Source organism: Vipera berus (genome assembly GCF_964194415.1).
Source record: "Vipera berus genome assembly, chromosome: 1".
Lineage (NCBI taxonomy): Eukaryota > Metazoa > Chordata > Lepidosauria > Squamata > Viperidae > Vipera > Vipera berus.
This window is the reverse complement of record NC_138202.1, coordinates 27,069,236-27,092,533: the sequence shown is the minus strand read 5'-3', so window position 1 is coordinate 27,092,533 and position 23,298 is coordinate 27,069,236. Positions and strand designations below refer to the sequence as shown.

At 37.5% G+C, this 23,298-nt stretch overlaps 1 protein-coding gene across 7 annotated transcripts in view; it reads right to left on the bottom strand.

The window, feature by feature from the left end:
* The window catches only part of ARID4A (AT-rich interaction domain 4A), a 67,466-nt gene extending 45,380 nt beyond the window's left edge, over positions 1-22,086 (bottom strand). For all 7 annotated transcript variants that reach the window (XM_081346224.1, XM_081346227.1, XM_081346226.1 and 4 more), the window contains exons 1-8: positions 21,921-22,086; positions 20,391-20,458; positions 18,931-19,041; positions 17,558-17,623; positions 14,794-14,884; positions 3,268-3,347; positions 3,085-3,179; positions 1,164-1,296 (exon numbers count right to left, since the gene is read on the bottom strand). In XM_081346224.1, the coding sequence (XP_081202350.1) occupies positions 1,164-1,296; positions 3,085-3,179; positions 3,268-3,347; positions 14,794-14,884; positions 17,558-17,623; positions 18,931-19,041; positions 20,391-20,396 (582 nt within the window). In that variant the 5' untranslated portion in view covers positions 20,397-20,458; positions 21,921-22,086. The remainder of the gene's footprint in view (positions 1-1,163; positions 1,297-3,084; positions 3,180-3,267; positions 3,348-14,793; positions 14,885-17,557; positions 17,624-18,930; positions 19,042-20,390; positions 20,459-21,920) is intronic.
* Between the last annotated feature and the right edge of the window lie 1,212 nt (positions 22,087-23,298).

Sequence of the window (23,298 nt, the reverse complement as noted above, 5' to 3'; positions counted from 1 at the left end):
TTTGCATCTCAATCCTGGTCTGCAGAGGTGAAGCTACTGAAATATTGACCCAGTGTCTGGAAGCTGTTTGGATCTGGATGAGATGAAACAAACTTCGGCTCAATCTTAACAACACTGAGTGGCAGTGGCTGCTTGGGCCCGTGAGGTTGGAGATGTTACCATTATTGTTTTTAAATGGAGCTGCACTTTCCCAATTCAGATTGGTGAACAACTTGAAGGCCCATCTGCACTTGTAGCTATTGCTTTAAGAGCATGTGGCAGTTTGTGGCCAGGAATGCTTTGAACAGATTTACCTGGTGCGGCAGCTGTGCCCTTTCTTCAGTGTGTATTTTGGGGAGGGCTGTTTCGCTTTATTGCATTGTTTTTAACAGTTTTAGTCTGGGTTGCATATGTGCTTTTATATTTTGTTTTTTTATTTTTTGGTTTTGTATACTACCCAGAATCCCAGTAGAGTTGGGGAGCTATAAGAAATTTGAATAAATAAAATAAAATAAATTAAATTAAATAAATTTTTAAAAAATGCCATAGAGTTGAAACAACACTTCCTGGTATATTTACATATTTATTTGGTGCAGCAATAGGCTCGCTTACTTATTTACTTATTTATTGGATTTATATGGCTGCCCATCTCATACGTGATTCCTGTTTTAATACTGATGATAGGGATGGTTTAATGTACTCTGTAAAAAGAATGGACAGCATATATTTTTTGCTAAATTTCTATCCTGTTTTTCTGTGCAGGAGCTCAAAGAAGAATCACAGAGTTCCATCTTCACATTTTAGCTACAATAACCCTGTGAGGTGGATTAAAAGGAAAAAAAGGCGGTCCAGAGTGATCCAGTGAGTTTCTGTGGCAAAGATTAGATTTAAATCTGCCTGTCCAACACCTTTAGTAGCTTTTAAAATGTATTTATAGGGATGTTCAAATGAGAACTAGAAGGAGTCAAAGATTTTTTGATATATTCTCAGAGACAGCTGACATGAAAATGTATTATTACATAAAGCTATTCAATAAATTACATAAATTCTAAATAATGGCTGGCAGCTTTTTTGCTACAAAGAAAAGTACAAATATGAAAATGAAGCATTTTGCTCCCAAGATGCAAGCATCCTGAATTTGGGGGAAAAATATGTCATTCTTAAAACTTTTAAATACTTCTTACCAAAGCTGGATACCATTCTGCCTTTTCAGTATTGGATACCACACTGACAATTTTACCAAGTAATTCATCATTAAGACGTCTCTTATCTTCCTCTTCCTCTTCACTACTTTCTTCCTCTTTTTCATCTTCATTGCTAAAGAATTGGGCATATAAAAATTTACACTGTCAGAATGTGAAAGTCAAAAGGAGACTAACTTGTTCGTAGCTATTGGATGTTGAGTTCAATATGACAGGGGTTCTTGGAAATTTATTCTGCGGGAAACAATTCAGCAAATACTAGAATGTTTAAGAGTAGCATTGGCAGACATTCTGATGCTAATTTACAAATATCTATGGAGATTCTCAATCATCCAGGTCATGATTATCCCAAAGGTGCTTTTCAAAAAGCAAGGAAAAAACCAAGAAAGTCTAGATCCCTTTTGAAAAAGCATCTTTGGGATAATTTACAAATGTTTGTGAAAGGAAATACTGAGATGAGAAATAAAAATCACTGGATTTACGTGCTTCTACCCATATATTTGTTGCCCTGTAAACCGCCCTGAGTCCTTCGGGAATAGGGCGGTATAAAAATTTAAATAAATAAATAAATAAATAAATAAATAAATAAATAAATAAATAAATATTTATATATGAGGTTTTAATCTAGAGCAGATTTCAACTCCCAGAATTCTCCATCTAGCATGCTTGCCAGGGAATTCTCAAAGTTGAAGTTCACACATCTCAAAGTTGCTTAATTGGAGAAATACAGATCTAGAGTATTTAAGGGCTACCCTATTGCTATATTCAGGAACATGTCTACCTACCCAAATTGTTCTTTGTTTAAGTTTATTTCCTCTTTAAAACAATGGAATATACATATAAAGAAATAACAAACAGACCTACTCTAAGGAAAACTAAAATCACAATTGCATAATAAGGTAAAGGTAAAGGTTCCCCTGCACATGCGTGCTAGTCGTTTCCAACTCTAGGGGCCGGTGCTCATCTCCGTTTCAAAGCCAAAGAGCCAGCACTCATCTGAGGACGTCTCCGTGGTCATGTGGCCGGCATGACTAGACGCCAAAGGCGCACGGAACGCTGTTACCTTCCCACCGTAGTGGTCCCTATTTTTCTACTTGCATTTTTACGTGCTTTCGAACTGCTAGGTTGGCAGAAGCTGGGACGAGTAACAGGCGCTCACTCTGTTATGCGGCACTCGGGATTCGACCTGCCAAACTACCGACCATCTGATCGACAAGCTCAGCGTCCTAACCCACTGAGCCACCGCGTCCCTTAATTGCATAATAATGCACGCTATATAAATGGAACATTTCTTTTTTGCATAATTCCTGTATTACCCGACACTGAATAGTAATATTTATAGGAAATCCTGCCCTCTGATTGCTTTTGTCCTCCATCACATTTTAAAGTCTTTCACAGAACAAGGGACTTAAAATGCATTTCTAAGTTACCCTAGCATAGATATCTAAATTTGTAAGAAATCCAGAAAGACATCTCCTGTTGCTTAACACATAGGTTCTGCATGCTTCTACCACTATATTTGTCAAAAAAACAAACACTGAGCTCCCTCTTTCTTTACCACCTCAGGAGCTGTTCACAGATTGTAAACAACTGGCCTAGGACTGCAACTTCCTCATCTGAGTCCAAAGTATTATCAACTAGTTCTATAATCATTAGGCACTTTTTATACAAGTAGCTTTATTGTTTGCACTAACTTGCCCCTCCTCTTTTACTTGACAGATATAATGACAATAAAAAGTAGACCAGTAGCCTGTGTGAGAACATAAACTTCAATTCCCCAAACTGTCAAGTACATTTCTGAAGGTATTTGTATAAGACATGCACAATTACCGCTGAAGGATAGCATCCACATCCCAGGTAAGGAAAATGCATACGAAAATATGGCATCATAAAAGTTACTCACACAGGAAGAGACGACCTTCTTCCTCTGTTAGATTTCTTTCCAATTACAGGTGTTCCAAAGTGCTCTGGGTTTGTCAGTGGCAGTTGGTCAAGTGTCTAAGGAAGGAAATTAGAAAAGACCGTTTGCTGATTTTCCAGTAAAAAGTGAAATAGCATTTAAAAAACAAAAACTGTAAAATCCTACCTCACTTTCAGCAAAGTGCCTCTCCCCCTTCAAACACAGTGAGGTCCGTCTCAATGTCCTCTCGTCACCATCATCAAAAACTAAACAAAGCCAGAACTATTATTAACGAAATAGGAAAGTATAAATTATTCTAGTAAACAGAACTCCTTGTTTCAAGTGTTCTTTCAGCATACATGGAAGAATTAGAACATCTACCATCAAAATAGTGTATAAGATGTAAGACTTTTGTAACCAAAGGTACCCTCAATCATAATTTTTCCTCTTTAAAAAAAAGATATTGCAAATGTATCCTTCGATTTCACAACTTTATTTTTCCTACTAAGGATACAGTCTTCATTTGCTTGATTTTACTAAGACTGCAACATTTGGGTAAAGTATTCATAGATTAATTTCAATTTTCTACATAATAAACCGTTTTTGTAATTGTGGAAAAAGTAAGGTTCTACATTTAGGCAGGAAAAATAAAATGCACAGGTATAGTATAGGTGGTACCTTGCTCAATAGTAGCAACTGTGAGAGAGATCTCGGAGTCCTAGTGGACAATCACTTAAATATGAGCCAGCAGTGTGCTGCAGCTGCCAAAAAAGCCAACACAGTGCTAGGCTGCATTAACAGAGGGATAGAATCAAGATCGTATGAAGTACTAATACCACTTTATAATGCCTTGGTAAGGCCACACCTGGAATACTGCATCCAGTTTTGATCACCACGATGTAAAAAAGATGTTGAGACTCTAGAAAGAGTACAGAGAAGAGCAACAAAGATGATTGGGGGACTGGAGGCTAAAACATATACGGAATGGTTGCTGGAATTGGGTATGTGTAGTTTAATGAAGAGAAGGGTGAGGGGTGACATGATAGCAGTGTTCCAATATCTCAGGGGCTGCCACAAAGAAGAGGGAGTCAAGCTATTCTCCAAAGCACCTGAAAGCAGGACAAGAAGCAACGGATGGAAACTAGTCAAGGAGAGAAGCAACCTAGAACTAAGGAGAAACTTCCTGACAGTTAGAACAATTAACCAGTGGAACAACCTGCCTCCAAAAGTGGTGAATGCTCCAACACTAGAGGTTTTTAAGAAGAGACTGGCCAGCCACTTGTCTGAAATGGTATAGGGTTTCCTGCCTGAGCAGGGGGTTGGACTAGATGACCTCCAAGGTCCCTTCCAACTTTATTATTGTTGTTGTTGTTATTATTTGTTCTAACTGTCAGGAAGTTTCTCCTTATATATATATATATATATATATATATATATATATATATATATATATATATATATATATATATATATATATATATATATATATATATATATATATATATATATATATATATATATATATATATATATATGTATATATATATGTATATATATATGTATATGTATATGTATATGTATATGTATATGTATATGTATATGTATATGTATATGTATATGTATATGCATATATATATATATATATATATATATATATATATATATATATATATATATATATATATAAATAAAAGCTAACAGAGCGAGAGAGACCTTGTGGCTTAAGAGGCAAATAACACTGCCTAATATGCAATCAGCCCAGGTTCGAATCTCAGAAGGGTATAGCTGACTGATGAAGACTAAAGAGTCAGAAATGCATTTCAGTTTCCCTTTAATTCTTTGTTAGTAATTTACACACACACACACACACACACACACACACACACACACACACACACACACATATATATATACAACCACAAAACAAAAACCTAACTACAGCTGCAACATCAGCCACTTTAAACCCCTCCAAACCACACAATAAGCAAACTGACACCCACTATAAAAACATGGCACCACCACAAACACGAAGCCGAACAAAAGCAGCACAACTCACCAGCTCAGGTCTGGAGCTGGCAGCTGAGACCAGCCCATCCACTCAGAACACCCCCCCCACCCAATCAGAACACACCCACCATTCAAAACACACTCCCACCCAATCAGAACACACTTGGTCCCCTACCCAATCAGAGCACACCTCCACAGAACACACCCCCTCTGGCAGTTTAAAAAAGAGGAACAAACAGCCACATGCTTCTCCCAGAAGAAGGAAGCTAAAGCCTGATGATGACGGATGGGATTCCGTCGAAACGTTGCGCCTACACCTTTAGTTCTACGCGGGGAAAAACCCGAAAAACCAAGGATCCATATATATATATATATATATATATATATATATATATATATATATATATATATATATATATATATATATATATATATATATATATATATATATATATATATATATATATATATATATATATATATATATATATATATATATTTGTTTTCTGAGGTTTTCGCGGGTGTTTGTATGTGGATCTTTGGTCATTCGGGTTTTTCCCCGCGTAGAACTAAAGGTGTAGGAGCAACGTTTCGACGGAATCCCATCCGTCATCATCAGGCTGGTGGCTTCAGCTTCCTTCTTCTGGGAGAAGCATGTGGCTGTTTGTTCCTCTTTTTTAAACTTTATATTTTATATTTATATTAAATTTTATATATATAAAAATTTTGCTCAGCCAACACGGTTTACAAGTAGCACAATACAGAAGTGCTACAGAGAGTGGGAGGGAGAATAACTAAGTAATGCTTGAGACATGTGTGACTTTTATTTCCACATTGGCTTGGAATTATGGAATCAAAATTGAACACATCTGGATTTCAAGAGCTACTATTATAATCCTAATCATATTCTGTAATACATTTACATACCCTCTGTGAAAGTTTGAGTAACAAAGAGCAGTCTTCCTAAATCAGATATTTCAAAGTATTCTTAAAACAATACAGGACACTTGGTTGAGGCAGATAATAGCAAAACTAATGAGATAAGTATGTGACCTTGCATACATGCAGTGAAGAACAGTGATGAACAGTGCTGCTACATTTTGCTGATTTGTATGCTGGGTTGTTTTTTTTTTTTAGAAAAGTGGAATATAAATGATACTATCCTAATCCCCATTGCTTAATGGGCAAGGGAACAGAATTCAAACTATATCTTTCTGCTATATACAGTAAAGAACTATTTGCCCCTTTCCTTTAATTTTTGCATATCTTTGCCATATCTTTTGCATATCTTTGAATGTTATTAGTTGTTCAAAAAGAATACATAAATAAATCCAAAACTTGGTGCTTCTTTGTTTCATAAATGTAGACATCCAACATATAAATGCCAATGTGAAAAATTATTCTTTTATATTTAATACCTGGCTGCATATTTTTACATGCAATAATTGAAAACAAGCATTCCTGTAGCTATTGATCAGTCTCTCCTATCACTGCAAGAGCTTTGGCCTATTCCTCAACTAAGAAACTCCAACTAAGTAACACTTAATGTTTTCTTAACATAAACTGATCAGAGTTCAGGTTTCTTATATAAAAAAATGTCTATGAGATTTAGGTCCGGACTTTAACTTATCCATTCATAAACATGGAAAATGTTCTTCTTGCTCCATTCTATTATTTATTTTGCTCGTATTTTTGAGAATCTTTCATGTTGCATTGACCCACCTATTTTTCAGCTGACAGTGAAATAGCCTCAAATTCTCCTGAAAAATTATCCCATATAAAGTAGAATTTATTCTTCCTTCTGATAAGAAAACTGTCAGGACTTTGGGGCAACAAGGTATTCCCAAACCATGGCACTATCACCTCCATGATCAATATCTTGAATGAAGTCCTCATTGTGTAATACAATGATTTATTTCTGCCAAGTGTAACAACACCCATGCAGTCTGAAAATTTTCACTTTTGACTCAACTACCTGTACAATGTTAATCTAGAACTCTGAAGAAATTGAGATGAGCTCATTTTTTCTGCTAGTGAACAGTGGCTTCTGCCTTATTCTTACATGAATCCAATTTTTACCAATAATTTTCTAATGGTGGGAGGCATAAACACATTAAGGTGACTATGAGAATAGCCTGCAGTTCCCTAGGTGATGCTCTGAGGTTGTTTATGACTTCCTGGACAATGTGTGATTTTGGAGGAAAGCTATTTTTTCTTGTTCCAAATCTTTTCCATTTAAAAATTATAACTGTGGATCAGTTACAAATATTTGCATAACATTTTCTAGGTTGATAGGCATCAATGTTTTTTAAAGAGATTTTCAAACACTTCTTTAAGCTCAGGGGACTATTTACCCCTAGAATGATATGCTTCTAGAATCCATCTCTCTAAATGAGTTGCCTGAACTTTTGGGAATGAGAGCAAGGACAATTACTCTTTCATACAGATATCATAAATTAGATGACTTTATGAAATAAATGGCACAAATACCAAGCTTTGAGGATACTTTTTTCCTCAAACCCTCCCTTAACATGAGGGCAATTCGGAAATAAACCTCTGTTTGGTTATCACTGACAGACACTCACAGATACAGAACTTTTATTATACACATAGAAAACTACATTACATTACATTACTTTTTGACGTAATCACCATTCAAATTGAGGCACTTGCCATAATGTCTTACAAGGTTTGAAATTCCTTAGTAGTAGTTGCTCGGCACCAAATCTGGGCTATGGGGAGGGGAGTGATCAAAAACATCCCAATGGAACTGCTTCAAAAGTTCTTGGGTATGTCTAGCGGTGTGCGGGCAAGCATTATTGTGAACCAACACATTGGAAGTCAGCATGCCTCAATGCTCGTTATGGATGGTTCCTCCAAGTTTCAGTAGACTTCTGACTTGATGGTTGAACTACGCTCCATGAACTTCACAAGCAGTACTCCTTTGGCATCTTCACATTTGGCGGGATTTTCCATGGCACCACTTCCGGTGTGGTGTTGGTTCACAATAATGCTTGCCTGCACCCAAGAACATTTTAAGCAATTTCGTTGGGATATTTTTGATAACCACCATAGCCCAGATTTGGTGCTAAGCGACTACTAATAAGGAATTTCAAATCTTGTAAGACATTATGACAAGTGTCTTGATTATGTCAAAAAGTAATGTAATGTTGTAGTTTTATAAAGTGTATAATAAAAGTTCTGTATCTGCGAGAGTCTGTCATTGAATACCAAACGGAGGTTTATTTCCAAATTGCCCTTGTATGCCCCACAGGAAGCAATGCTGATATTTAGTGTCAAAGATATACTGGAACTCAAAAATCTGAAATGGGATTAATATTTTTTCACAGAACTGTATTATGTGAAAGGCAAAGGTCTGTGATTAGTTACCACCTATAAACCGTTGCCCATAAACCCATCACAATTACATAATAACACCTTTCAAAGAGCATAAGCACACTGGAAATGAAAACAAATGTTTTCTAAAATACATCAAATTCTACTTTCATTTTTTAAAAAGGTTACTAGATTGAAAAACATACCTAGCAATTGAATGGAACAATATAAAAATATTGTATATCATCAAATCCTGTTTCTTAGTAATGAAAACATGGCTATTTTTAATCCTTGTTTTATAGTATCATGCCTTTGTCATGTTCTTTCAACTACCATAAATATTCCTTCCAGTTTTAAATCTCCTTAATTAAATTAAAGCCATTCTGAGCATGCCCTTTTTCAATAATATAACTGTTCTTAAAGAACATATCATCAAGAAACTGTTAAAACAAGAATACCAGAAAACAGAACTGTCTGACCACTGTATTCCTGTTTTGCTATCTTACAATGTTATATTGCACATAAAAACATTTGTAATTTCCTCACAGTAAATATTTACATTAAAATATATAAATGGTTAGTTTTAATAATGTGGCTGCAATATTTCACAATTACTGCAGAAATGTAGCAACACACATGATAGCTCAACTTGTCTGCATTTACTGTATGCTGTCCAGAGTCACAGTTTGAGCTGGGCAGCCTAGTCAGTAAGTAACTAAGTAAATAAATAAGTATTCAAAGTAAAAACAAACTGTGAAGCACTGAAGAATAAAAATAGAGAACTGGATACAACTGATCCCTTTCTTTCCAGGCATTAAGTTTTTATTAATTGAGCCATGCAAACATTTAAAAAGATGTTTTATAATATGCATGGGCAAAATGCATCTACTTTTAAATAGTTGTTAAATATTTTGCAAGACTCAGGTGGTAACTTCAGAAGCTGTTCCCAACTATAAATGTGCATATGTTCAGACAACAGTTCTCCTGGTATTGTCAACAATACAAGTAACTGTGCATGTATACATAAGGAATCAGCAATACAATAATACCTTGGTACTCAACTGCTTTGAAACTCATCAAATTTGGTAGTGAAAAGTTTGTCCCAGTACTCATCATTTGTTAGGTACTGAATGCACAGCTAGAACTTGTATCAATTGCCTTGTGACTCACCATATTATTTCTGATGGGAAAGATCTATTTGGTACTCATTGTTTTTGGTACTTACTGTACCTCCCAGAACCTTTTAACAATGAGTACTGAGGTACCACTGTAATAGGTTCTGAAGTAACAATGCTAGCTTGTAAAATATGTGGCTGCTTTACTGATAGGAAGAAAAATTCTTTGTGCTTACAGAGAGATGAAGCACCTCTATTCGATACTTGCCCACCTCTCATTATTAAGGATTCCAGTCATGTTCCTACAGAAAGCTCCAGGCAGATCTCAAGTTTATTTTACCTTTGAAGAAATGCTGTGAAGTATAATAAGTTGCAAGCTTAGAGTGGACACTGAACTTAATGATCTAGAGTACTAAAGATCTGAACCTGCCCCTGATCCAACATTCTAATCACTTAGCCATCCTGCTATACTTTCCAGGGCAAAGTAGAAGGGTGAAAGCTACTTAACACATTAATACCGTAGTTAAACTTGAACAGAAGATGTCTTGGTTCACAGCTCAATCTGCTTAAACCAAGACGAAGTCTACCAGAGATAGCCAAATACTGTGAGTTAAGATGCCACCTCTCTGAATCCATGTTTCTGTTGCAAAAAAACATTTCGTACAAATGCAGTTAAGGCTGTATTCTGATTAGAATGACAGTATCGCAATCAGGATGTAAAATATTATACAGACAGAAAATTATCCTGTCTAGCAATAGAGAGTCGTGCCTTTGTCAATTATATCTTTTTTTAGAACCGCAATTCTATATATGCTAAAATAATACTAATACTAAGAGGAACAGACTTCAGCTCAACCCTGACAAGACTGAGTGGCTGTGCATTCCGGCATCCCGGGACATTCCAAATGTTCCATCTCTTTCTATGGGGGGTGAGCTCTTACCCCCCGTGGATAGGGCTCGCAACTTGGGAGTCCTTCTAGATTCACGGCTTACTTTGGAAGAGCATATAGTGGCCGTGACTAGGGGGGCTTTCGCCCAGGTTCGCCTGGTGCGCCAGTTGCGGCCCTATCTGAACCGGGATGCCCTGTGTACAGTCACTCATGCGCTCGTGATCTCTCGCCTTGACTACTGTAATGCTCTCTACATGGGGCTTCCCTTGAAGACCACTCGGAGGCTCCAACTGGTACAGAATGCGGCCGCGAGAGTTGTCTTGGGAGTTTCCCGGTACTCCCATGTTACACCTTTGCTCCGCGAGCTGCATTGGTTACCAGTTGTCTTTCGGGTGAGGTTCAAGGTGTTGGTCACGATCTTTAAGGCCCTACATGGCATGGGTCCGGGTTACCTCAGGGACCACCTGCTGCCGGCATCGACTCCCCTCCGCCCTGTGCGTTCCCACAGAGAGGGCCTCCTCAGGGTGCCGCCAGTCAGGGAATGTCGACTGGTGGCCCCCAGGGGGAGGGCCTTCTCTGTGGGGGCTCCGGCTTTATGGAATCAATTGCCGGTGGAGCTCCGGATGGCACCAGACCTTCGAACTTTCCGTCGGGGCCTGAAGACCCATCTGTTCGAATTAGCTGGTCTGGCCTGATGGGGGATTATGGGCTTTTAATTGTTTTTAATCTGTACTTCTGTTTTAATTGGGCATGGATTTAATTCTTTTTAATTTTTGTATAGTGTTTCTTATGTATGCCCTGTGAACCGCCCTGAGTCCCACCAAGGAGAAGGGCGGTATATAAATCAAATAAACTATAAAACTATAACTATAAACTATATATAAACATATAGAATTATGTAGTTCAAGAAAATCATGTCATTATTGGAAGACAAATGTTCAAACTTTCATGTGGTTTTTTTTTGGTAATGTTGTGAAGTTCAAATGTAAGCTGTATCCAATAATGAACATGAATGTACTGATCCACATCATTTTTATGCACCTATATTCACAGACCAAATTGCTATCTTCATACAATCTATTCCCTTCACCTCAAAAAAGAATCCATGTACATAATCCATGGAGTAAATTGTACCGAGCTCAGTGAGGCTTATCTCTAAATAGGATTCTTTATACATCTTTTTTAATTAGTCTCTTAAATCCCTGTAGCAATATCTGCTATGAGGATTTTTTCAACAAAGTGAAAGAAAGATGAAAATAGACTAGAATAGTGCAAGTGAAGAAAAAAGGAACATAAATACAGTAGTAATAATAAAAGGAGAAATGAAAAAAGAGGCATATAGAAATTAGCACAAAAAATGAAGAGACCTAGCTTTTAGCATGACATACTGCCCACTGGTTTATTGCTGGCCTACAGTATGTTGCTTGACTGAATCAAGAAATTACCACATCCATTGCCTGCCTCCCACCCCCTGGGCTCATTGGCTTACTAGCAAAATTCTACCAATTGGTTGTAACTTTAATTAATTTAACGGAACTCCGGACTGCCCCCGACCTTTGTTCATTTCGCCGGGACCTAAAAACCTGGCTCTTTGAGCTATCTGGTCTGGACTGAGGGGTTTTAATGTTTTTAAATTGTGATTTTAATTTTTTGGGGCTAGACTTAATTTAATTTTATTTTACTTTTATATTGTATTGTTTTTAAATTTTGCCTTGTAAACCGCCCTGAGTCCTTCGGGAGTAGGGCGGTATATAAACCGAATTAATAATAATAATAACAATAACAATAATAATAATAATAATAATAATAATAATAATAATAATAATTACCACTCCCTTGAGCATAAAATTTATATAGTAGTTAGCCATGGGGATGTAAAGAGCAAATATCATTAGAAATATGACAAACCTCAATGAAGTAGAGTGCGGAGTCTCAATGCTACAACAAATTCTACAAATTTTTATTTGTACAATCAAAAAGGCTAAATTTGAGTATCTCCATGGTGCCATCCATGACACTTGCATTAAAGTTTTAGAATGTTTATTGTATTTTTCCAAGAATCAATATCTGTTAAAATGTAAAATTCACTAAGTATGTAGGAAACTAAGTGAAAGATGCGAATTACAGATGAAGTGTTCATAGAATAGGAAGTCTGTTTTACAAGTTGCTGACAATTATATGGATTTAGAACAAAAGCAACATTTAACTTGAAAGCTAACTGAAAACTCTTAAAAATATTGTCATGCTATTTGCCTAGAAATGGTCAATCTACAGTCAGAAATGGTCCCAGGGTCTTCATATAATTAAACCTGCCTAACAATCAGCCATATCACTGTTCCGTTTAACAGTGTTTCCTATTAAAATGTCAACTATCTCTGGCTATCTAGGTAGGGGGGAAAAAGGGTCTACTTGAAAGGTAATCAGTCTCTCCTCCCCTAGTCCAAATACTGTTAAAAATGGGAAGTTCCTTCTAGAATAATTGAAGATACATTAATAATGTCAGTTTAAGTTTATGAATCTTACTTCTGTTTTTGTAAAGAGTGGGTGTATATTAAATTCAGAATACTTTTCTTTTCAGTGAGATAAAAACATCTAGAAATTTAAGCTTGGAAACATGCGTAAGGTGGAATTATTAATAGAAAAGATTGGATTGTGAATTTTCTCCAAATATAATCTGCATCATAATGTTTATGAGTGATTACTTTGTTCCTTATATTATAAAAAACATTAAGAAAGTTTTTCAGGTAAATATAATGGTGATTTCCATAATGAAGTAATTTCTGGGGGCAGTACTATGAAACCAAAAAGATCAAAACTTCCAATATTCAACAATCAATTGTGAAAGCAATTTTTCTATATCAAAGATCATTGTTGTATTTGAAATGTCTGGAAATACACAATTATTGAAACTCATAAGCAAATGTATCCCTTCTTTTGATTCTAGAGCAGGGGTCTGAGTTGGCGGCCTGGTGGGAAAGGGAGGGGCAGACACCTTTACATTTGCATGCGTGCACACCCAAATGTAGCTGCGTGCACATACGCATGAGCAGGGCCGCGAGCATGCACGCTCCGTAAATGGGGTTACTAGCGCTGGCATGAGGGTCGTGCCAAGGCTAGCTCCACGGCTAGCACTGGCGCGACAGTTGTGGAGAGGCTAGCGCCAGCACGAGTCATAGCAAAGATTGTGCTGAGGCTAGCGCCGGCATGACAAGGGCCTGAGCACACGCACGCACACCAGCTACTTACACGGCCCAGTGGCCACGGCCCAGTAGTGGGCCAGAGACCATAGGTTGGGGACCTCTTTCTAGAGTATCAATATAAAAAAGACCAAAAAAAAATAACTAAAAGTTATATTTTTTTCTGAATTTGTGCATATTTTGTCACTGAATTTTATCAACCCTATCACTACATAAAAAAGTAACAAGTTCTGTAACAGTAAAATTTAATATTAGTTTATTTCACAAGCAAAATCTTCCAAGATATATATATATATATATATATATATATATATATATATATATATATATATATATATATATATGTATGTATATATATGTATATATATATGTATATATGTATATATGTATATATGTATATATGTATATATATATATATATAATTTTTGAAAATCTGAAAAAAGGTAAACAGTTTTGCATGGAAAAATATTGAAACTATTCCTTTATGATAGGTTGCTAAAAGTTTATTTACAAATGACCTAAATGATAGCACAAGAACTATATGCTTTTAGAGAGCGGTTAGAAGAATCTAATGATAGAATCATCCTGTCCATTATAAATATTTTGTATATATTAAAGATGTTTTAAATGATAGGTTTATTAGACTCAGAAAGTAATTTTAATGTTAGGGTTAATCAATGGAGTTCAATGCAGTATTAACAGTAGACATGTACAAAACCTACAATACCATTTCCCCTTCAGACCATTCCCAGTACAGAATTATCTCCAGAAAACCACCAGTTCATTCCCAGAAAAAGTTCCCAAGAAAAATAGATGACTTTAGTTTTTTCTTTAACATTCCATGACCAGGAAAGTAGACGTTATACATTATTTTTCAGCTACTGATGATGTAACTGATGTTGGAGCTTTTAAATTTAATGAAAGATTTGAGCCTTGCCTCTTTTGTCCCAAGCATGTTAAGGTATCATGCTTATTCTCCTGAAATTAAATGCTTTAAACAAACCCAAAGTCCTCTTCCTCAAATATTCTACTGCAGCATATTTGACCATTTTCTTTTCACAGATTCTCTGAGTAAACATAAAAGTAGGCAACTGCTCATGCGAAAATACATCTTGGTGCAAGAAAATTAGTCTTTAGTAATAAAAAATAAACTAAAATAATACTTACCTACGGTATACCAGCTGGCATCTGTCAGTTTACTGATAATAGCTTCTTGAAAGGTTCCATCAGGCATCTTGGTTTCAACAAGTGCACCAGCCTAAAATGATGATGTTTGTATTTAATGTATCTACTGCAGATTCTTTTATTTACATCATTAAAGTATTTCACTAGCAAAGTGGGAATTCTAGAACACTGTATTTCCTTAATGTGAAACTATATACAGGACAGGCAGCACAGCCAAGACAGAAAATGGCAAAATAGAGTTGCTCCAGATTAGCAAAGAAGTGAAACAAAGCTATATACTTTCCCCTAATTTATTCAACAAATATGCTGAAAATATACTAAGTGGAGCTAGATTTTTTAAAAAAAATTGACATGATTTTAAAACTTGGAAGAAGAAACATTAATAACCTGTGCTATGCTAATGATACCGGTTTAATTGCTGGAAATGCAAATGATCTGAAAGCTTTAGTAATGGGAGTTAACTACCACAGTGAAAGAAATGGAACTAAGATTAAATATAAAGAAAACCTAACTAAAGGCAACAGGTACAACTGAAAAAGTATGTACTAAAATGGTGGATAGCTTCTGCCTCAATACTCAAAGTGCTGCCTGGCTGACAAACCATACTCAACAAGTAGTCCTTAATTAAGTAGTTCTTAATGGTACTACATCTATATGGAGGGAAGTAAGCAGTGGGGTACCACAAGGTTCTGTCTTAGGCCCAGTACTCCTCAGTATCTTCATAAATGATTTAGATGAGGGAATAGAAGGGGATCTCATCATATTTACAGATGACACCAAGCTGGCAGGAATAGCCAACATCCCAGAAGACAAGCGCAGAATCCAAAAATATCTTGACAAACTTGAACAATGGGCCCTATCCAACAAAATATTTAATGTGGAGAAAAGCAAGGTTTTACACCTGGGCAGGAAAAAACCAAAGGTACAAGTACATCTTAGGCAAAACCTGGCTCAAAAACAGTAACTGTGAGAGGGACCTTGGAGTCCTAGTGAATGTTCACTTAAACATGAGCTAGCAGGGTGCCACAGCAGCCAAAAAAGCTAATACAATCCTTGGTTGTATAAACAGAGGCATAGAATCAAAATCACATGAAGTAGTATTGTGGAATGGAGAAGATGGATCGAATATATTCAGAATAAATATGGGACTAAAAAGTTTCATTTAGCATTTGAATACGTATAGGTTTTATATGATGTATTATTAGTTATTTGTTATTTATGTTTAAGGGGAGTTAAAGTGCAATAGAATTTAATGTTTTATTTTTGCGTGTTAGCATATTTTAGCTTATGTTTGTAAAGTTTATACCCTGTATTCAGCTCTGGGAAGTCGGGGGGGAGGGTAAGGGAGGGTTAGGGGGAGGGAAGGGGGAGGGAGTTTTTCTTGTTAAAAATGTATTGTAAAACTTTTCAATAAAAAAAAAATCACATGAAATATTAGTACCACTTTATAAAGCCTTAGTAAGGCCACATCTGGAATACTACATCAAATTTTGGTCACCACATTACAAAAAAGATGTTGAGACTTTGGAAAAAGTGCAGAGAAGAGCAACCAAGGTGATTAAAGGCCTGGAAACTAAAACATATGAAGAAAGGTTGAAGGATTTGGGAATGGCCAATGTAGAGAAAAGAAGGACTAGGGGGGACAGGATAGCAGTATTCCAGTATTTGAGAGGCTGCCACAAGAAGGGTCAATTTATTATCCAAAGCATCAGAAGGCAAGACAGGAAACAACGGATGGAAACTAATCAAGGAGAGAGGCAACCTAGAATTTAGGAGAAACATCCTAACAGTGAGGACAATTAACCAGTGGAACAGCTTGCCTTCAGATGTTGTGGAAGCTTCATCACTCAAGGTTTTTAAGAAAAGACTGGACAACCATTTGTCTGAAATGATATAGGGACTCCTGCTTGAGCAGGGGGCTGGACTAGAAGACCTCCAAGGTGCCTTTCAACTCTATTCTGATAGATTGATTGATGCCAATTTTCTTAGATTAAAACTTGGAGTCACACTTTAACATGCTTTCCAATCTGGCAGAACTGTGAATCCCCTTACTGCTTAAAACACTCAAGATGATCCATCAGTATCTATGCCCATCTCTTTCCATTCAGTCAAATAAAGAACTGATATATTTTGGACAACACATCTAGGACATTATCAAGTTTATTAAGGTACAGATTAAATAATCTTACCCTCTATTATGTTATCTCTCACATATCAGTACAGCAGAACTGGCAAAATAACCCTGCATCTACTACTTGAATCAGTCCAGTGGGTTAATCCCAATTATTAGCTTATTTTCTCATAGCACCTTCAAATTGTCTACCAGCAGTAAAATTATAAAGTGATCAACAGAAAGCAACAGTAAAGTATTAAAAAATAACACCCTAAATCCTCAGTCCAAAGAATGTTAGCTGAATTTAAAACTTTTGATTTCAATACAGCTGTGAAGTATAAATATACTATCAAAACTGAAGCTATACTATTGAATTTAGAAATTAATTATCTCCTAAGTGAAATTGCTACATGAATATGTGAAGCTAAATAAATTCTAATATTTTTAATGATGTTCTCTTCTACTGGTAATTCCTATGTTACTTTCCTAGTTAGTGATACTCTGAATGGAAAAAAAAACATGCATGTTTCTTGGAGCCAATACCAAATCAGTTACTACAAGGTTTTATTTCAGTCATCCCAGATACTTTTTAAAATCTTATCAGTATAACTGAAAAAGATGTTATACACATACCCTCAAAGGTCCTTTCACCTGATCATCTTGCACTAATTGTGTTGAATTATCTTGCTTTAAGATCACCTAAATATTTTGAAAGAAATTTCAAAGAATTATACCTGTACAATATTTAAAAATATATGCATAATTTAAACTTGCTGAAACCCAGTCTAAAACAGAAATCTAATCACAGGACATTCCCAATGAAGAAAGGGAAAATGAATATCACTGCAGGCTAAAGTTAGTGAAAATAATTTCATTTTTTCAACAGGAGATTTCAAATACATAGGTCCTTCAAGAAATGCAGTTTACCATGGAAAGGGAAAAACCATTGTTCCCATCTTTACCGGTGTGCAACTTAGAATTTCCTTGCAAATAAAGAGTGTCATACAGTGTATGTCAACCTATGTACAAAATAAACTTTAATGTAACATTGGAGTTTGAGCAGTTTATAAATAGATTGTATTTAAGTTTGCCAAACTATCAAATAAGTGAGAAAACACTACACTCTTATCAGAATGCCTATCCAATAAGTGAGAAAGCACGCTAGATTCTTAACTGAAATTTGTCAAGTTCAGCTATATTCTGCAAATTGTTTGCCAAACCAAGAAACTATAAGCCTCTATCTAAAGTAATGTTAGTGAATTCAACAAGGCTGACTTAAAGGGATATGAGCATAAAATTTTAATCTAAAATTAATCTAAATCAGGTGACACTTTAGCAGATCATCATTAAAAACCTTATATTTAATACAAGTGGACTATTCAGATATTTCCTATGAAACGACTAAGCAAGTACAACAAATGGGCCTTTCATTCTTTGAGAAAAATTGCAGATGGCATCAATTAAACACATTAACAAACTAGGAATTCTGAATTTGCACAATGTTTGTAAATTTATAAGCCATATGAAAATACATGTATAACTGCAAGATAGCTTATGTCAGTTTTACAAAGTTTCATAATACTTTGTAATAAACATAAATTAATATTAAATATCAACAGTCAACTTCAGTCAACTTGTCAGAAAAAGCTATTGGGAAATTCAATACTCAAGTTTTGTACATGCAATTTATTAACTGAGGTATAGGAAGGAAGTGACAATTCATACAATAGAAATTTAATGAGCTATCCTGTATCTTGGCAAATCTGTATCTGCATGGAGGGTCTTCTTTAGGTCAATAATGATCAGGAGGGCATATTCTTTCTATGTTCGGTTAGTATTTTCCGAGAGTAAATTATAATGTGAAAACCTGGCTGCTATAAAAAATATTAGCAGCTAAACTAAACAAAACAGATCTAGACAAATTTATTGCCAGAATGTGCACAAGAAAGATCAGAGTGTTCCTTAATGGTCTTTAAGCTCTTATTTTTGTTAGCAGTTCTTCTTACCTTAACTTTCACTAGCCTTTTCACTGTCTTAATTTTTGCCTCACAGAAAGCACCCCGATATTTGGCACTGACATCAGTCCCCACTGTTAGGTAGGCAGGCTCATCTGCTGCCTGAAGAAAAAGTAGAAAGATCAATACAAACAAAGCTGAACTGACAGAAGAGTTTAGATATGGTCCTCAGATTTTAGAACTGTTAGTCCAGTTTTGTCATAACTAGCAGAGCACATCAAAAGGCCCAAATTTTCTTTTAAAAACAGTAGATTATATCTCCCAAAGCACACAGTGCTACCTATGTCATAATTTGTAATAAAGTAATGTTATATAGATGCTAGTATAGTAGATCATACAAAAGAAAGCCCCACTTATTTAAGACTAAGTAAATTTGCTCTGAACTGCAGGCTTGATCCTAGTCAGGATGGAAGTCATTAAAACATGTTTAATGAATGAACAGCATACTGTTAAAGAACATAGTAACATTTATACCACAATAACAAATGTTCTGCCAGAAATCATGAATACTGAATACTATTTTCACTTTGGGAACACCTTTACACCTGTCATCTTCAACTGTTTATGTTCAACACCTATCTCAGTCAAAATAGAAAAACAAAGCATTCATCATTTATGAGCATAAATAGAGTCTTACTTCTCTCTCCAATCCAACAGAAAAACATATTGTAGACATAATTTCTTTTCTACTTCTATAAGCAAATAATCTATAGCAGATTGGCCTTGACATTGTTCGGCGTTCTAGAAAGAACTAAAGACATGGTTTTGTAATTTGGTCTGTGGTGTGGTACCTGAAAACTGGCTGCAATCTTAGTGAAATTAACTGTGTTCTCCTGATTATTGTATTTTTTTTAAAAAAAGTTTTGTTTTTAATAGTTTTTGTTATTATACATTTGGTTATTTTTGTATTGTATCAATATAAACAATTTTAATTTTGTAAGCTTCCCAGTCATGTATTTGAGACAGACAGCTATACAAACTTAATAATAAAAAGTTCAGTTCTGCTTATTTTATTGCTAAATGTATAACTTGTAAATACAGCAAAATTTGCACATTTCAAACATGAATGCAGAAATACAGAAAAAATAACGAACCAAAGCCCAACATGTTTCTGCATTCTTAAATTCTCGTTCTCATGCAGACATTTCCTCTAATGATTTATCTTACAAGGGGAATGAAGTCTTTGTCCTCCAGTTTTTAAGATCCATTTTCCCAGGTATCTACTAATTTCTGAGAACAAACCTCAGAGAAAAGACTCAGTGCCCAATATGAAAGAGACTACTACCTGATTTTGCAAGTTTTGACAGCTCAGTGTTGCCACAGTAACTCAGGATGTGTATGGAATACAATGATATCCTTTTTATGTTTTCATTTTAAAGTAAGCAAAATATTTCATGTGGGGAGGAAAGGAGAAAGCTTTCATACACTCCAAAACAGACATGGAGATTTACCTTCATATTTGAAGGTTATTTGAGGGATTCCAGCTCAAAGCGTTTTGTGTACCACAGTTGAAGAAAATCTGGAAACAAAGGGAAAAAGATGACTGTTATCAGATTATCTATGAAAACTGTAGTCAGTTACTGAAAACACTGACTTTTGGTGCTATAAACAGCAATCCCTAAAATTGTAGAATATTCATGTCAGCATAGCTTGCATTTAAAAAAAAGGGCTGTAAAAAAGTAAGTCTTATTATATTAGAAGAGAAATGGATGCTACTACATTCGGCCTTAGCTTCCTCTTGCTCCACTTCCTTTGTATCATTCACCACTGTTGCTCTCTCATTCTTTGTAACCTGTTAGGAAAATAAAGGAACCCCATGTACATGCAGAATATAAATCATATGGAAGAAGAGATTCCTCAGGTGATAGCTGAAAAATTATAACCTGCATCTGTCATTGTCCTTCATTTTTGAATATGAAACCAAGATATTAGCTTTGCAAATAAAAGATTAAGCTCCCAGACCAGTCTACTATAAAGGTACTTTCAAACTATTTCTAATCATATTTAGTCAAAAGTATATGTAGAGTGGGATTTATGGTCACATTTACATGGGACTGCAGCAGTCGCTGAAAGTGTGATAATAATTTAGGCACTTAAAAAAGGTTCTCATTCCTTTCTGGTAGCAGCAGACTCCCTCAAATGATTCAAGGCCTTTCCCATCAGTTCCCCATATGGCGTGTCAGGTAGTCTGGACTCTTTCATATAATTTTCAAAGGCCATTTTCAAAAAGTATCTCTCTTCCTCCATTACAGTACATTTGCTCTTACTTTATTCTGTTCTCACCAGAGAAGGAAATGTTCCCCCATCCCACAAACCCTGGTCTTCCTCAAAACACAAAAACTCAGCATCCTGTACAACAGGATCCCAACAACCAACTCTTTCAGTTCCCCCTACAGGCGTCTCCTGCCCCCAAAACAACTCATGGACCCACCGGTCCCACTTTGTGACTCTAATGGTGGGATAAGAAGGGGGCCCGAGTGAAAAAGGAAGGAGTGGAAGCAGGATTAAAAAGTAGGTGAGTAAAACCGAGATAGAAGAGGACGCGGCATGAATCCGGCTAATACGACTGACGAAGGTGGAGGGAACGAAACCTGCAAAGAAAGCCAAGCCAGCCCCACAGCCAAGCGAGGCCAGTCTGAGTATGCGGTCCGAGGAGGCAGTGGAGAGAAGCAACATCCCACCCGGATCATCTTCTAAGTGAGGAAAGAGAAAGACCGGACTAGTTTATAACCCAAAAAGGGCAAAAGGATAAATCACGCCCCCCCCCTCATTTCACCAAAGAAAACCCCTCGTTGTCGTCCCCCTCAGCCAACCTTCCAAGTCGAGGAAGAGGGTTGCATCCCGACCTTCCCTCTTCCCTTCCAGAGTAATTGCGAGTCCCTCGCCTTGGCCGCCCCCGGACCGAGGACGGGTTCCCGGCCCGGCCCCCTCTCAACTCCCAGTCCCCTCCCCCCCCGCTTGCAAGCCCCTCAAAAACTCACGGCTGAGTGCGGTCCACGGCGGCAGCCCTCCTCACCCGGCGGAGAGCGCGGGCAGCCCGGCCGAAGACACCGTCCGACCCCCACCAGGAACAAGCCGCGACAGCAGCAGCCAAAGAGGAGGAGGAGGAGGGCGACGACGACGACAGCAGCAGCAGCAGCAGCAGCAATAGGGGCTGTCCCGCCTTGCTCCGCCTTCTCTTCTTCTCCGCCCCCTCGGCAGCCCGGGCTCGGCTGCTCCCACTCACTGACGGACCGAGTGTCACTCTTTAGCCCAGCACTGTTCACCACCCAAATAACAAGCTGTTGAGCAGTAGGGGCGCTGCGCGGCCTGTCATTGGCTCCTCCCCTCGCGCGCCCCCTCCGCACGCTTGACGCTCGAGGGGGGCTTGCCCCTCCCTCATTGGGTGCTTCGCATGCCTCCCGCCTTTCATTGGACTGCGGAAGAGTTTCTCTGAGAAGACGATTGGGCGAACGGGCAGGCTTTTTTTTAAAGAGAGAGCGAAAGGGGAAGCGACTTCTCATTGGCTTAAATCGTAGAGCAGCCAAGCCCTGTTGGATGCCCGGACTTTAAAAGGGAGTGAAGTCAAAGTTTCCACCAGTCCCTCCCTCTTTCCTTTGCCTCTGATTGGAAACAAGTGACATTTTTTTAAAGCATCCGGAGAGGAAGCCCCGGAAGCCTGGATTGATGGGAGCCCGACGGGGCCGGAAGCTGCGACGAAAATTTAGGGGGGGGAGGGGGTTTGAATGGAACTTGATTGGTTTGTTGGTTTTTCGTGAAAACGGAAAGGGGAGGAGTGAAGCTAGCGAACAGCGGTGACGAGCGAAGGCACCGCACTCCTGATGCGCATGCGTTTTGGGCCCTGGGGGTTTATTTTGCTTTACCGTCCTCTTCGCCGGCGCCATTTTATGCGCCGCTCAATCACTTCTTAAACCTGAGGGGAAGGGAGGGGGCCGGAGAAAGAAGGCAAGACAGCTGCGTGGAAGCTGCTAGCTCTGTGGCAATGAAGCCGCTTGGAGAGTCGCGGGACGGTGAGCTCTGTGAGGGAGACTCTGGGAGCTTCGCTTTTAGGTGAAAAGCAACACTTCCGCGATGGCAGCAGCGAGGGAGGAGGCAAAGATTGTGACGACCATTACAGAGGAAACTGGTTCGTGGGCCACGGACAGTATTACGTAGGGGGGGGGCGGAGAACCCAAGTGGAAGCTAAGTATGACGTCAGGATTGGCGCAAGCGCCGCTTGGGGGCGGAGTTTGTTTTTCTCCTTTCGGTGGAAAGTTCTCCGAATGCCGTTTGAATAAGGCCGAGCTTCGTGGAGTCCTCGTTAGTCCCGGGTAGCCGTCAGTCCTTTGGGTTCGAAGAAGACCCTCTCCTGTGCGGTCC